Here is a 15,748-nt window from a genome sequence, read left to right as displayed (position 1 = left end):
CACACACACCACACACACACACACACACACACACACACACACACACACACACACACACACACACACACACACACACACACCACACACACACACACACCACACACACACACACACACACACAACACACACACACACACATCACACACACACAACACACACACACACACACACAACACACACACACACACACACACACACACACACACACACACACACACACACATACACACACACACACACACACACACACACACACACACACACACACACACACACACACACACACACACACACACACACACACACACACACACACACACACACACACACACACACACACACACACACACACACACACCACACACACACACACACCACACACACACACACACACACACACACACACACACACACACACCACACACACACACACACACACACCACACACGCACGTTACATTGCGCATCAATTTAAGTCTTTTGTGTTTAGTCCATATGGTTTGAACGTCCTCAGTTTGCGCTTCCAAAGTTGTTCGATGGTCTTCCGGTACTCGTCGGTTCCATTTAATTTTTCGAGTCCCATAACCCGGAAGTCTGCGACGCTGTGGCCGTTTGTGTAGAAGTGCTCGGCTACCGGGTCGTTGTGTCGAGTCCGTATCCGGGACAGGTTAAGAAGATGTCGCTGGTACAGGGTAGCTCCCGTTTCTCCTACGTATACGAAGGTTTTACACCGTTCGCAGTGTACAGCGTAGACTACATTGGTGGATTTGCAGGTGACCTCGTTCCGCCCATTGTAGCTTTTGCCGGTGGTGTCACTGAACTTTTCAGCCTCCATCATGTATGGACAGATTGCGCACCTCTGTGCCCCATAAGGTCCGCTCCTGTTGTGAACTCGGAAAAACATCCGGTTGTGCTTTTTATGAACCAATATGTCTTGAAGGTTGCAGTCTCTTCTGAATGCTGCTAACGGGGGTTCAGGAAAAACGTTTTTCATATGATCTGAAATGTGGAGTGTTGGCAGGTGTTTCCGGAGGATATGGCCGACATTTGGTAGCGCTCTGGAGAAAGTGATAACGAGCGGTACCCTGGAAGTACTTTTGAAGGCACTTTCGTATGCAGCAGATTTTCTCGCTTCTTGCTATCAACTTTCTTCAGCTCTGTCTCGACGAATCGGCCATTGTATCCTCGCTTCTGTAGTTGCTCTTTTATCTCATCTCTGTTTTTTTTTTAGTCCGTCTCTTCCGAACATATTCTTTTCAGCCTCACACCTAAGCCGTACGGAACGGCCTTCTTCGTAGACTCGGTATGCGACGAGTCCATGTGCAGGTAGAGGTGCCGATCAGTTGGTTTGGTATATAGGTCTGAAACCAACCTTCCTTTTCGAATAGACGTCATGGTGTCTAGAAATTCGAGCTGCTCTGTGGAGTAGCGGAGCTCTAGCTGTATTCGTGGATGGATTTCATTTGCAACCGCATGGAATGTCTTTAGTGCCTCCAAACCATGTGTCCACCAGCCCCAAACATCATCAACAAACCGGAAGTAGGCTATTGGATGTTTATTTGAATTTGAAAATAAATCTGTCTCCCAGGCTCCCATGTAGGTCGATGCGTAATTCATTCCTAAGTGCGATCCTATAGCAGTTCCTTCATTTTGCATGTAGTGGTCTCCATTGAATGAAATGGTGTTGTTATTTAGAACAGTGTCCATCATTGTGATCATGTCGTTGGTTGGTACTTCCGGTTGCACTCGCCGATTGAGAGCTTCAAATACTGCAGCACGGGCTTCTTCTCTTGGTACGCTGGGGTAAAGAGCCTTTACATCCAAACAAAATATGATGGTACCGTCTGGTAACGGCTGCTGTATCTGTGTTATTTTGTTTAGGAAGTCGGTTGTGTCTCTCACATACGACGGAAGTGACGTCACATGATCACGTAATTCATTCTCCACTATTTCCGCCATCTTCTCTGTCGGGTGATTGCGGTCGTTTACAATAGTGCGGAGAGGCATCCCAGGTTTATGAAGCTTCGGGTTGCCCTGAAGCTTACCGGAAGTTCCACCGCCGCTGGTGAGATTCCTTTTAAGGTCACTGTCGATCGACCCCTTATTGTATAGGGTATCGGCCACTTTCTTCACTTTGTTTTCCACAATCCTTGTTTTATCATCCGTCACCGGGACGTATGTCTCACTGTCCGACATTTCACACTTCAGCTTCTTGACATAGTCTTCCCTGTCCATTATCACTATCCCCGACCCCTTGTCGGCAGGGCGAATTACTATGTCATCGTCGTGGAGTAATTCTTTGATTGCCTGTTCTTCCGATTTGCTTAGATTATATTTAAATTTTCGTTTCAATCCGCAAATGATGTCGTCTTTGACCGCTTGTATATATGTGTCCAGCCATTTGTCGCGACCAGCCTTTGGAGTCCACGTCGAGGTCTTCTTTTTGTATTGATGCTCAATTTCCCTGGTTCTATGTTCAGCGTCTTTTGAATAGAAATATTCTTTTAAGCGCATACGGCGTTCCCACGCTGACAAGTCTGTAAGTAATTTTCCTTTGTCTATTGTTTTTCTAGTCGGTATGAACTTCAGTCCTTTCGACAGCAGGGATATCTGAGCATCAGTTAACGTCTTCTTTGACAGGTTGGTAACAACACTCATTTTGTTTTCGTCAAGTTGCCATCGCTTTGTTTCATGCAGCTTATGTGTACATCGTAATTACCATCAATATAGTTCTTGTAAGTGGATTCGTTGTCCAGCATGTGATTAGTTACAGAAGTTCTTACAAGTAATGTTTTGTACTGTTTTTTTTGTGTTTTATGTACAAAAGTGAGACGTTAATAAACTATTCTGTCTGTCTGTAGTAATCGTCGTTTTCTAAGGGAGCTAGTCAAAACGACCCCAGGTCAAAACGTTCTCTAGGCTAAACGAGTCAAAATGTCCCGAAAAGTCAGTTTTAAAGTCGGTCAAAACGGCCCCAATGTGTAACTAAAAACTTTGTTCAATATTGTATTTATTTGACGATATACATGTTACATAATCAAACATAAAAATTAAAGAGAACGAGATATATGAGTAAGAATATGAGTTATTTCTGTGTTTATCAGAATGAGTTAATTCTCTTTTTATCAATTTGTTTCCAATAGTTGTCAAACATAATAATTGACAAGAAAGAACAAAAATGAGATATATGAGTAAGAATATGAGTTATTTCTGTGTTTATCAGAATAAGTTAATTCTCTTCGTATCAAATACTTTACAATAGCTAAAAATGTATAAAAACGCAAATCTAAGTCGATATCTGAATTGATATCGTTACATAAATAACATCATAACACATCCATTTTTTATCGATCAAGACCGGCAATGTTGAAATATCATCCTAATTCACTATTCACTATTTCTTCTGGTCTCTTGGTAACCACTGTTTTGTAGAAAGTACTTGAGTAACCCACTCGTCGACAGCGTCCCGGCAATGTATCTATAAAAAAAGAGTTAGAAGTTAAACCCATGAAACATTTCTTTAAACCATTTTGAACGAATAAGTTACAAAAATATACGAGTTCTTGTTGACGAACGGAATATCGCTTAATGAAATACTGTTATAAACAAACGCAAAATTGTATTTTGATATCTTATACACCACACACTTGGGACTTGTTCCTCACTGAACACCGCCATATGGTTGTTGCATTCCTTCGTTCCTGTATGTTTGTGTTTGTTCATGTTACCGTTTTCTACGGCAAAAATTCATTAAACGTTTTTATTTCGTGAATCCATCGGTTGTTAAGTTCCATAGTTTATTAACATCAACTTGTAAATTTGAAATATTTAACGTGTGTAAATATGTTAAGGAAGCATTATCTGTACGAAATGCTATTTTAAATAATACCACTGAATTATAGTTTGACTTTCTTCAAAGAAGTGTATGTATCACTTTGCAGTCACTGATAGTATTTGTAATACATTGTCCTTACTGTCTTTAACATTATTATGTTTCTCCTTGTCAAAATCGTTGTTTATCTCGGTTCTTATTTTGTTTAGAAATGTCATTTCATTGAATTTAGTTCTGAAATGTCATTTTACTTACTAACATATATACATCATTATATTGATTTGGTTACCTACTATAGTATAAGGATACGTGACATTACTTTATTTATAATTATATGCATTAAAGACGATGTACTTATGTATAAGTCTTAATAAACTGTCTGTTCTGTTCTGTTCTATGTAAAAAAACATCGCAGTAAGTAATTATTGTCATAACCAGGGACCTATGTATAGGTCCCTGTCATAACGGTTAAAATGATAAATTACCAGATATACCGGTATTAACTTTATTTGAATCTTGCAATCTAATTTATTAATATCAGTATAAAACACCTTTCACGCGTGACAAACATTTAAGTAAAACTTATTATTAATTAACATACCAATTAACTTTAGTTGAATAATAAATGACAATTTATTAAAGTAGGTGGTAGATAACACCTATCATACCTATTACACATACAGATATATTACCCGTGAAATATACCGACCGCAAGTGTTAAAGAGACGTTTAAAGTGACAACCGTATATTCAGATAATTAAAATTAGACATTATTGCCATGATTTATACTTATAAATAAATAAATTGATAATAAATATATAAATTATATTTTAAACTAAATAAAAGTTAAGAATTGTTATAAATTAGTTATTTACCAAATTTTTGTATCAACGGAACATAACTGTATCAATTTTTTACGGACACATACCTTTACAACATATGAATATCCATGTGAAATGCATCACCTAGATATGCACCTATTACACTAATTTATTTATTTAACATTCTAGGTCAAGCGCATATAACAATATCACAATACATAAACGCATAAAAACTTAGTTACACAACTGTTATTATGACAGCTGTAGTTAGCAAATAAAATATAAATATTTAAATAAATTCAAATCAATATATATTATAACAGTTATAAAAATAGTTATCAATTGTAATGCAATATTTGACCTATGAATAACCCATTAAGCTGAAAGCTTATTTCCAATGGGGTCCATTAAAAGTCACATTAAGCATCGTTCATATCGTCGATTATTATATTGAGTTTGAACATAAACTAAAAAAGAATACACATATGTAGAGCTATATTTATAATTACTAGAAATCTGAATATCAAATGATATAATGGATACTCGCTTACCTGATTGCATGTTCTTTGTTGCCATTTGTCACATAGGTAACAAGAAATTCCTTGTTGTCGCGGTAGAACTGCTAACGCACACTCGATACACTTATCTTCCATCATCAGTATATGCAGATTATGCTCAACAGTTTGCTTTAAATAATACATCTTTAGCTAGTTTAATTCCTTTAAAGTAAACTTCATCAACGACTTCAAATGTGATCAAAAGTAATCAACTTACTTATGATTGTGATAAAACTTTGATATCATTATAAATATAATTACAATTAAATACGTTTCTAAAGATACATAATTATCATAACTAACTTACGCTCATTCATCTACTCTCGCATGCAAACAAATTATTTTTAATTAAGTACCGACGCAATCAGTTATTTGTGAGATAGTAAAACGATTAAGAATTACAAAACGAAACGACGCAATCAATGTTTGTATGTAATGGTTGTATGTGTGTTAAATAAACTAAATCCTTTAAAGTTGACATTTCAGATTTAATTAACAAAATAACGAATTTATTTAAAAAAAACCCACCAGGAATATCATTCTAAGCACGGAGTGTATATTGATAGAAGATGAATCGAGTATTTGACCCTTACTGTAGTAAATTCAATCTTATGCAAAAACTATTCATCCGATTTTATTGGTTTATACGTTATCTTGTTGCTTATTAATTCCTCTTTCAAAAAAAAAACGTTTAGTATATTCCCGTTGTTATTAATGGATTTATAGCGAGTTAAACACAAGAAATACACATTTTATGTTTTACCACCGCGCGTTTTAACGTGTTGTGGCTATCGATCTTTTACAACTAACGTACAGCGAAGCGCCGAGGTTATACATTTTGATGTACCCACACACGTCTTTTGTTAAGTTATAGTTTCATTTCTCGGCCGATTTTGACAAATTATATATCATTAGAAAGCTTACGTTACGTAGTAAACAGATATATAAATATATATTAAGTTTTTCTTCTGATTTCGACAGCCCGGCGAGTTATAACTTAACTTTTGCAAATATCATACCGTTTTGGAGTTTTAGAATCTAGATTTACGGTTGACATGTTCGTACTTAATACCAATTTGTAGCGTTTATATTTGGAGTTCAGTTTTAAAAAGAACATCTTGCTTAGGAGAATAGAATTCTGTATACGATAGAAAAAAAATGTTTAAAAACGAAAGTAATTAAGGAATGAAGGCGGAAAAAAGTAGCGCGTGCCTAACGCACTGAACTGATGCTATGGTCTTGGCGATTATGCTTTTGTTTAGAAACCGGCCATTGAATTTCCTTTGCCATATTATTATATTTTTATGGAATATATTGTAGTATTTTGTTCACGAAACATATCAATAAAGCTTATTATAAATGAATCTTAATAAATTAACAATTTCAGCTCTTGTTTATAACACAGAAAGGGTGTTAAATTTATGATGAAACAGCGCATATAGCGGACCCTCTCGATATTATTCGGCTTTGCATGCATACTTGAAATAAAATTGGTGTCAAAAAAATTCATCGTTTGCTGTTTATTATCAGCGAGGTAATTATGTATAATTATTTGAAATGTTATTTACCTAAATTATCAATTTATTAAAGATTCTTGAAAATCGGTGTTACGCGGGTCATTTCGTATTTTGCCATCAACTATTCAAAATCAGATTTTTTTTCACCGGGACGATGACGGCTTAGATTTAGACAGGCAGACAGATAGTTTATTCAGACTTATACAACAGTACATCGTCTTCAACTCAAATATATAAATTATTTTAGACGAATTGTAAGGTGATTACACATATAGCAGTGATGATTCTGAGAATGTTGCCATGTTTCTTATCCGTGTAATCTAGAGTCTGTGGTTTGAGCATTTTTATCGCGGTGTTCAATAAAAGATATCTCAATAATCTTGTTTATTGATAGATCTGTGGTTTTATTACCCCTGTGTTCAGCACAAACCAATTATCTCGTTATGATCAGATACTGTGCCGACCAATACTAAATAACACTATGGTGTCATACGCCACACAGGGACCTATACTTGTATATTGGTCCCTAACTACAGGTGGCAATGTCTGGTCAGTTTACACGTTTTGTGATACCTCCATGTCTTCTCGTGGTATTAGTGGTCATTTCTTGGAGTAATGTAACGCCAAATACTAAATTTTGCGTTTATAAGATATGTAGCGCATTGAAAACATTTATAGTCATCTGCCCATACAGATTGCCATAAACTAAATACTGTATAGATGTCAGCCAGCTTAATCATAATAATTATAAGTGCTTAATACCTATACATGTACATTTTAAACATTTAAAAAAACTAATACTTAACATTTAACGTATTTAGCGGGTACCGGTAAAAAATTCCGTAATTTCGTAGTCCTATAAAGAGTGTATGGTAGTGTACGGAACAACATGATTAAAAACAGCATTCTCATTTGACCACAACGGGGTTAAATAATCTTTCCGAAAAATACAAATAATACAGAGTTTTAATTAAGAATTCTATATATTTATAACTCTGATAACTTATAAAGATATTTCAATATACATGCATAGACAGTTGACCGTGATTTTCAAGAATCTTTAAATAATTTTAATTAATTGATAATTTATGGTTAATAACCTTTCATATAATTTGACATAATTACCTTTTTGATAATAAACAACAAACGATGAATGTTTTGACACCCATCATATTTGAAGTATGCAAAGCCGAAAAATATCAAGAGGGTCCGCTATATACGCTGTTTCATCATAAAATTAACACCCTTTCTTTGTTATAATCAAGAGCTGAAATCGTTAATTTATTAAGCTTCATTAATACTTAGCTTTATTGATATGTCTCTAGAACAAAATATTTCAATATATTTCATAAAAAATATAATAATCATGGCAAAGGAAATTCAATGACCGGTATCTAAACAAAAGCATAATCGCCAAGACCTTAGCTTCAGTTCGGTTCGTTATGACCGCGCGCTACTTTCTTCCGCCTTAATTCCTTACTTGCTTTCATTTTTAGACCATTTTTTTCTCTATCATATACAGAATTCTATTCTCCTAAGCAAGATGTTATTTTTAAAACTGAACTCCAAATATAAACGCTACAAATCGGTATAAAGTACGAACATGTCAACCGTAAATCTAAATTCTAAAACTCCAAAACGGTATGATATTTGCATAAGTTAAAGTTATAACTCGCCGGGCTGCCGAAATCAGAAGAAAAACTTAATATATTTTATATATCTGAAAACTACGTTACGTAAGCTTTCTAATGATATATAATTTGTCAAAATCGGCTTAGAAATGAAACTATAATTTAACAAAATACGTGAGTGGGTACATCAAATGTATAACCTCGGCGCTTCGATAAAAGATCGATAGTTACGACACGGTCACGTGACTTAGACACAACAAGATATTTGGCGTAACAGTCCCGTTTCTTATCCGTGTAATCTAGAGTCCGTGTTCTAAGATAGAGCATATAACAGAAGTACATTTAATATATATGTTTTTCTTTTCTCCTCCTTCCGATTTTCGAGTATGGCCGTTTTGACCAACTTAAAATCTGACTTTGGATTGTTTTGACCAAAGTGGGGCCGTTTCGACAAAATTTGGGGACGTTTGGACCAACTGTTGGGTCGAATTAACTAGAGGACGTTTTGACCTGAGGCCGTTTTGACTGTAAACCGTTTGCGACTACTATCGCCCAAATAGCACAAGCCGTCAGGTAGTGTTTTATTTCGAACTAAGACTCTGTAAAAACCTTAGAAAGCTATGGTCTGAATCTTGCCAGACGTGTCAATCTGTTACATACGTATGCTGTTAGACAGATTTTGCGCGTTGAGGACGGTAATACGAATACTGTGGGTTTTATCCAGGGCCGTACGCAGAATTTTTTACTGAGGGAAGGGGGAACCGCTGAGGGTATGATAGGAGTCTCTTTTCCCTATTTTTTTTTCATTTGGCGCTAATCAAGGTTAATTTTAATGGTTATAAACCTTTATTTGTGATATAAAAATAAGAAGTAAATAAGCACCTTGCTGAAGTTAGCAACCACCGCACCTACCTAATTAAGGGGAGATAAGTTTTTTGTATATTCACGAAAACCGACCCCACTCAAAGACCTATATATAAGATTATGTATTATAGGTCTTTGCCCCACTGTAGGTTGCCAAAATACGCGTCAATTATCCTCGTTGAAAACGTATTTTTAGCAAATAAAAAGTACATGGATTTAATAGAACGATGAACAAACTTGAAGAATTTGACCAACATATTTCGCGATCGCGTTGATTTCTTTGCCGATTTTTTTATAGTAAGTTTTCATTTTGAATTATTTATTTGTATTACGAATTCTAAGTATTTAATGGTTTTATTTAGAAGAAAATTTATACTTTACATAATAAAAAATAAAAATCTGAAATATTTTGCGCGTATATGTAATGTTCGCTATTTTATAATTACCTGGTAAAACACAACAAGGGAGGTAACTGTTACATTGTAAACAAACAACAACAACAACTTGGCTGTAATACTTGAGAAGTTTATTGGTTTGTTTAATAATATAATTATAATACTTACACCTGTGTATCTTTTTTTATTTGTTTGAACCCATTGAAGTTGTTTTTGTGTAAACATTAAGGATAACAATCGAATATAACTACGATTTGTACCAAACTTCATTCGTACCAAATTTCATTTATTTTAAATAATTATTGAAAATAACATTGATACAGATAGTCGTACCTATTGATTGAAATTTTGTATATTTTATAGATTACACAGTCACTAATGAACTATAAGTGAAGACCTGTATGAGTATCATATGATTCTGAAGGAACTGATGGCAGTTATAGAGGTACAGACACTTGCAAGCAAGGGGAAAGCAAGGATTACTTGAGAAAATCGTTTTATTAATAGTTTAACAATTTGTACAAGTGCTATGTTTTAAAAGCAATACAATTTATGTAATATATATTTTTGGAAGGTATAATTATTTTATATTCTTTAAAAGATATAAGATTATTAATTTAATTAAATGAGCAAATAAGATATTGATTTGATCATAACATTCACACATAAATATGGCATATTTAAGATGAAAGGAAATTTTTTAACGCATTGACTTGTTTGTGTTTGACATGAAACAATAACTTGTTTGTATATAAAATAAAATATCATACACATTTTCATACTGTTTAAAGTAACTATATACAATGTACAACTAATAACTATAAATAAATACATGTGTTTTAATACATTTATTACAATGTTATAATACTTTTTTTAAAATAAAGATTTCAGATTCAGACGAAACTTTGCCGCCATCTGACAAAGAAACACAGCCACCTCTGGAGGAATGTGGTCAGGAAGTTGAATGGTCCCAGTCGCCATTAGGATATTTTGTAAGTCAAGGTGAAGGTAAACATGATAAATAGTGTCAAGTGATTTTTATCAGGACTACATTTTTATGCCCCCAAAGGTGGGCATCTAGTGATTGCATTTCCGTCTGTATGTCCGTCATACTTTTTCAAATGTCTGCTTTGAGGTTATATTTTACTTTTTACATAGAATGTCAATGGAGAAGGATTAGCAGATTGCAGATTGTAAGCCATCATCCAAGTTATAAGACTACTTCAATGTTCACTTAATTTTCATCAACACACAGCAATAACAGTATTGTGGTCTTATTGGAGCAATTAAGCACTGAAATGGATAAACATTTTTCACATTAACATGATATACTAAATGCGTTTTTCATTCTTTCTAACTATCGTCAACAAACGTTAAACTAACAGTTCAATATGTTAAATAATTCAAAATAAGGTTATGGTTGTTTTTCAATGTCATTGTTTGCAAATACATGTATTTGGTAATCATATAGTATTGCTTATACATATTTCATCTCTATCATTAGGGCCACGTTTTTCGGAGAAAAAGTGGGAATATTGTGGTGATGTGCGTCTGTCCGTCCGTCCTGGCCACCTGCTCCTCCTACACTATTAGCACTAGAACCTTGAAACGTACATAAGTGGTAGCTATGAGCATATGTGCGACAGTGATAGTGACGAAATTTTGATCTGACCCCTGGGTCAAAAGTTATGGGACGGGGCCGGGTCAGAGATTTTCACTCATTTTGATCAAATTGATACTGAGCCTCTCGTATGACAATACGGTCAATCTCAACTATGCATGGCCCCATTACCAACCCTGGGGCGCCCCGACCACATAGGCCACGCCCACGTACGTATGCTAACCATGATATCTATTTTCTGCACTACTGTTAACTGGTATTGCAATAGGTTTTGAAAACAATTAATACATTTTGATAAAAAAAACAACATGAAAAACTAGAACACTTAAAGTTCTTGATCATATATAAGTCGTTTTCCACCTGCCACTTTTAAGTAATGCATTATTTGCAGTAAACACTGAATTGTAACATGTTTTGTTGTAAAATTGCAAATTTTAAGGTAGCGCATCCATAATGATTTCCCGCGATTTCTTTGAAGATTGAAGAGTTAATGTAAAGTTGCCGTGGCCGAGTGGTTAAGGCGATTGATTAGGTTCGAATCCTGCCGACAACGCATACTTTTTGCGATGCGTTTTATTTCTTTTCTAACATAATTTGATTTAATGTAGCATATAAGCTATGTTTATTATACCCATGTTTTTTGGAGAAAAAGTGGGGATATTGTGGTGATGTGCGTCTGTCCGTCCGTCCGTCTGTCCGTCCTGTCCACCTGCTCCTCCTACACTATAAGCAATAGATCTTGAAACTACATACATGGTAGCTATTACCATATGCGACGGTGACAGTGACGGAATTTTGATCTGACCCCTGGGTCAAAAGTTATGGGGGTTGGGATGGGTCCGGGTCAGAGATTTTTACTCATTTTTAAGGTTATTTTACATTAACTTCTTCATTTCTGCACCGATTTACTTCAAATTGATACTGAGCCTCTCTTATGACAATACGGTCAATCTCAACTATGCAAGGCCCAATTACCAACCCTGGGGCGCCCCGGCAACATAGGCCACGCCAAACCAAAATTGCCTTTTACTATAATTTCTTCATTTCTACACCGATTCACTTCAAATTGATACCGAACCTCTCTTATGACAATACAGTCAATCTCAGCTATGCATGGCCCCATTACCAACTTTAGGGCACCCCGCCCACATAGGCTACGCCCACATAGGCCACGCCCACCCAAAATTGCCTTTTACTATAATTTCTTCATTTCTTCACCGATTCACTTCAAATTGATACTGAACCTCTCTTATGACAATACGGTCAATCTCAGCTATGCATGGCCACATTAGCAACTCTAGGGCACCCTGCCCAAATAGGCCACGCCCAAATTGGCCACGCCCACCAAAAATTGCCTTTTACTATAATTTCCTCATTTCTACACCGATTCACTTCAAATTGATACTGAACCTCTCTTATGACACTGATGACAATATGGTCAATCTCAGCTATGCATGGCCCCATTACCAACCCTGAGGCGCCCCGCCCACATAGGCCACGCCCACCCAAAGTTGCCTTTTACAATAACTTCTTCATTTCTACACCGATTCACTTCACTTTGATATACGACCTCTCTACGTACGGTTAATCTCAACTATGCATGGCCCCATTACCAACCCTGGGGCGCTACGGCCATAATAGGCCACACCCGCCCAAAATTGTCTTTATCCCCACGCTTTTTGAAAAGCGTGGGGATATTGTGGTTATCACCGCCGTCCGTCTGTCTGTCCGTCGGTCCTGGCCACTATCTCCTCCTACAATATTAGCACTAGAACCTTGAAACTTACACACATGGTAGCTATGAGCATATGCGCGACCCTGCACTATTTGGAATTTTGATCTGACCCCTGGGTCAAAAGTTATGGGGGTTGGGATGGGGCCTGGTCAGAGATTTTTACTAATTTTTTAAGGTTATTTTACTATAATTTATTTATTTTTTATCTTCATTTCTACACCAATTGTCTTCAAATTGATACTGAACCTCTCTAATGATAATACGGTCAATCTCAACTATGCATGGCCCCATTACCAACCCTGGGGAGCCCCGCCCACATAGGCCACGCCCACCCAAAATTGCCTTTTACAATAATTACTTCATTTCTACACCGATTCTTTTCAAATTGATACTGAACCTCTCTTATGACAATATGGTCAATCTCCGCTATGCATGGCCCCATTACCAACCGTGAGGCGCCCCGCCCACATAGGCCACGCCCACCAAAAATGCCTTTTACTATAACTTCTTTATTTCTACACCGATTCACTTCAAATTGATACTGAACCTCTCTTATGAAAATACGGTCAATCTCAACTATGCATGGCCCCATTACCAACCCTGGGGCGCCCCGCCCACATAGCCCACGCCCACCCAAAATTGCCTTTTACTATAATTTCCTTATTTCTACACCGATTCACTTCAAATTGATACTGAACCTCTCTTATGAAAATACGGTCAATCTCAACTTTGCATGGCCCCATTCCCAACCCTGGGGCACCCCGCCCACATAGGCCACGCCCACCCAAAATTGCCTTTTACTATAATTTCCTTATTTCTACACCGATTCACTTCTAATTGATACTGAACCTCTCTTATAACAATACAGTCAATCTCAGCTATGCATGGCCTCATTACCAACCCTAGGGCACCCCGCCCACATAGGCCACGCCCACATAGGCCATGCCCGCCCCAAATTGCCTTTTACTATAATTTCTTCATTTCTTCACCGATTCACTTCAAATTGATACTGAACCTCTCTTATGACAATACGGTCAATCTCAGGTATGCATGGCCCCATTAGCAACCCAAGGGCACCCCGCCCAAATAGGCCACGTCCACATAGGCCAGGCCCACCCAAAATTGCCTTTTACTATAATTTCTTCATTTCTACACCGATTCACTTCAAATTGATACTGAACCTCTCTTATGACACTGATGACAATATGGTCAATCTCAGCTATGCATGGCCCCATTAACAACCCTGAGGCGCCCTTCCCACATAGGCCACGCCCACCCAAAATTGCCTTTTACTATAACTTCTTCATTTCTACACCGATTCACTTCACATTGATACTGGACCTCTCTACTTACGGGTAATCTCAACTATGCATAACCCCATTACCAACCCTGGGGCGCTACGCCCATAATAGGCCACACCCGCCCAAAATTGTCTTTATCCCCACGCTTTTTGAAAAGCGTGGGGATATTGTGGTTATCTCCGCCGTCCGTCCGTCTGTCCGTCTGTCCTGGCCACTATCTCCTCCTACACTATTAGCACTAGAACCTTGAAACTTACACACATGGTAGCTATGAGCATATGAGCGACCCTGCACTATTTGGAATTTTGATCTGACCCCTGGGTCAAAAGTTATGGGGGTTGGGATGGGGCCGGGTCAGAGATTTTTACTAATTTTTTAAGGTTATTTTATTATAATTTATTTATTTTTTATCTTCATTTCTACACCGATTGTCTTCAAATTGATACTTAACCTTTCTAATGACAATACGGTCAATCTCAACTATGCATGGCCCCATTACCAACCCTGGGGCGCCCCGCCCACATAGGCCACGCCCACCCAAAATTGCCTTTTACTATAACTTCTTCATTTCTACACCGATTCACTTCAAATTGATACTGAACCTCTCTTATGACAATACGGTCAATCTCAACTATGCATGGCCCTATAGCCCACGCCCACCCAAAATTGCCTTTTACTATTATTTCCTTATTTCTACACCGATTCACTTCAAATTGATACTGAACCTCTCTTATTACAATACAGTCAATCTCAACTATGCATGGCCCCATTACCAACCCTGTGGCGCCCAGCCCACATTGGCCACGCCCACCTAAAATTGCCTTTTACTATTATTTCTTCATTTCTACACCGATTCACTTCTAATTGATACTGAACTTCTTTTATGACAATACGGTCAATCTCAACTATGCATGGCCCCATTACCAACCCTGGGGCGCCCCTGGGTCAAACATGCGGCGTGGAGATACGCGTCGGCCTCTGCCGCGCCATTACAAATTGTATTTAAATGAATCTAAACGTGTTGAATGTTTATTTCATTTTCAATATTTGTCATCTAAATTAATGCAGCAGTACTGTGGGACAAAGTGAAACCATGTATTTTTTATTTTTTATCTCTATTTTAGGATTGTTATTTTTAAATTCCATCCTATGGTGATCGGAGACTAAGAAAACAGTGTAGACAAATCAGGAATTATGATATATGTAGTGCATATTATTTACATTAGTATTTTCACAGTCCCAATTTTCGAATTATGTACACAATGTTATTATTTAAACAAAAAATTATATGAGCCTCAATCTGGGAAAATGAGCTTTATGCATATAGTGTCCTCCCAGATTAGCCTGTGCATAAAGTGTCCTCCCAGATTAGCCTGTGCATAAAGTGTCCTCCCAGATTAGCCTGTGCATAAAGTGTCCTCCCAGATTAGCCTGTGCATAATTCTTCCAGATTAGCCTGTGCATAAAGTATCCTA

At 37.0% G+C, this 15,748-nt stretch overlaps 1 protein-coding gene and 2 long non-coding RNA genes across 5 annotated transcripts; 1 reads left to right on the top strand and 2 right to left on the bottom strand.

The window, feature by feature from the left end:
- Positions 1 to 1,226: 1,226 nt before the first annotated feature.
- On the bottom strand, positions 1,227 to 2,657 carry LOC127867850 (uncharacterized). The gene is made up of 2 exons (XM_052409360.1): positions 1,906 to 2,657; positions 1,227 to 1,797 (listed from the first exon to the last, which is right to left on the bottom strand). Exons 1-2 carry the CDS (start codon positions 2,655 to 2,657, stop codon positions 1,227 to 1,229), a joined length of 1,323 nt encoding a protein of 440 aa, XP_052265320.1.
- A 407-nt stretch (positions 2,658 to 3,064) lies between these two features.
- LOC127877070 (uncharacterized) lies at positions 3,065 to 5,811 on the bottom strand. Its single transcript, XR_008048239.1, has 3 exons — positions 5,517 to 5,811; positions 5,204 to 5,338; positions 3,065 to 3,477 (listed from the first exon to the last, which is right to left on the bottom strand). It is a non-coding gene; the product is annotated as an uncharacterized LOC127877070 (long non-coding RNA).
- Positions 5,812 to 8,872: 3,061 nt separating this feature from the next.
- LOC127877061 (uncharacterized) lies at positions 8,873 to 11,266 on the top strand. 3 transcript variants are annotated; one of them, XR_008048236.1, is made up of 3 exons: positions 8,873 to 8,930; positions 9,980 to 10,608; positions 11,121 to 11,266. It is a non-coding gene; the product is annotated as an uncharacterized LOC127877061 (long non-coding RNA). The 3 variants fall into 3 exon arrangements; XR_008048237.1 differs by having other exon boundaries at positions 8,914 to 9,052; XR_008048238.1 differs by lacking the exon at positions 8,873 to 8,930 and adding an exon at positions 8,937 to 9,127.
- Positions 11,267 to 15,748: the final 4,482 nt, after the last annotated feature.

This window comes from Dreissena polymorpha, chromosome 1 (genome assembly GCF_020536995.1).
Source record: "Dreissena polymorpha isolate Duluth1 chromosome 1, UMN_Dpol_1.0, whole genome shotgun sequence".
Taxonomy (NCBI): domain Eukaryota; kingdom Metazoa; phylum Mollusca; class Bivalvia; order Myida; family Dreissenidae; genus Dreissena; species Dreissena polymorpha.
Note: the sequence above shows the minus strand (reverse complement) of the source record. Positions and strands in the feature narration are given on the sequence as shown.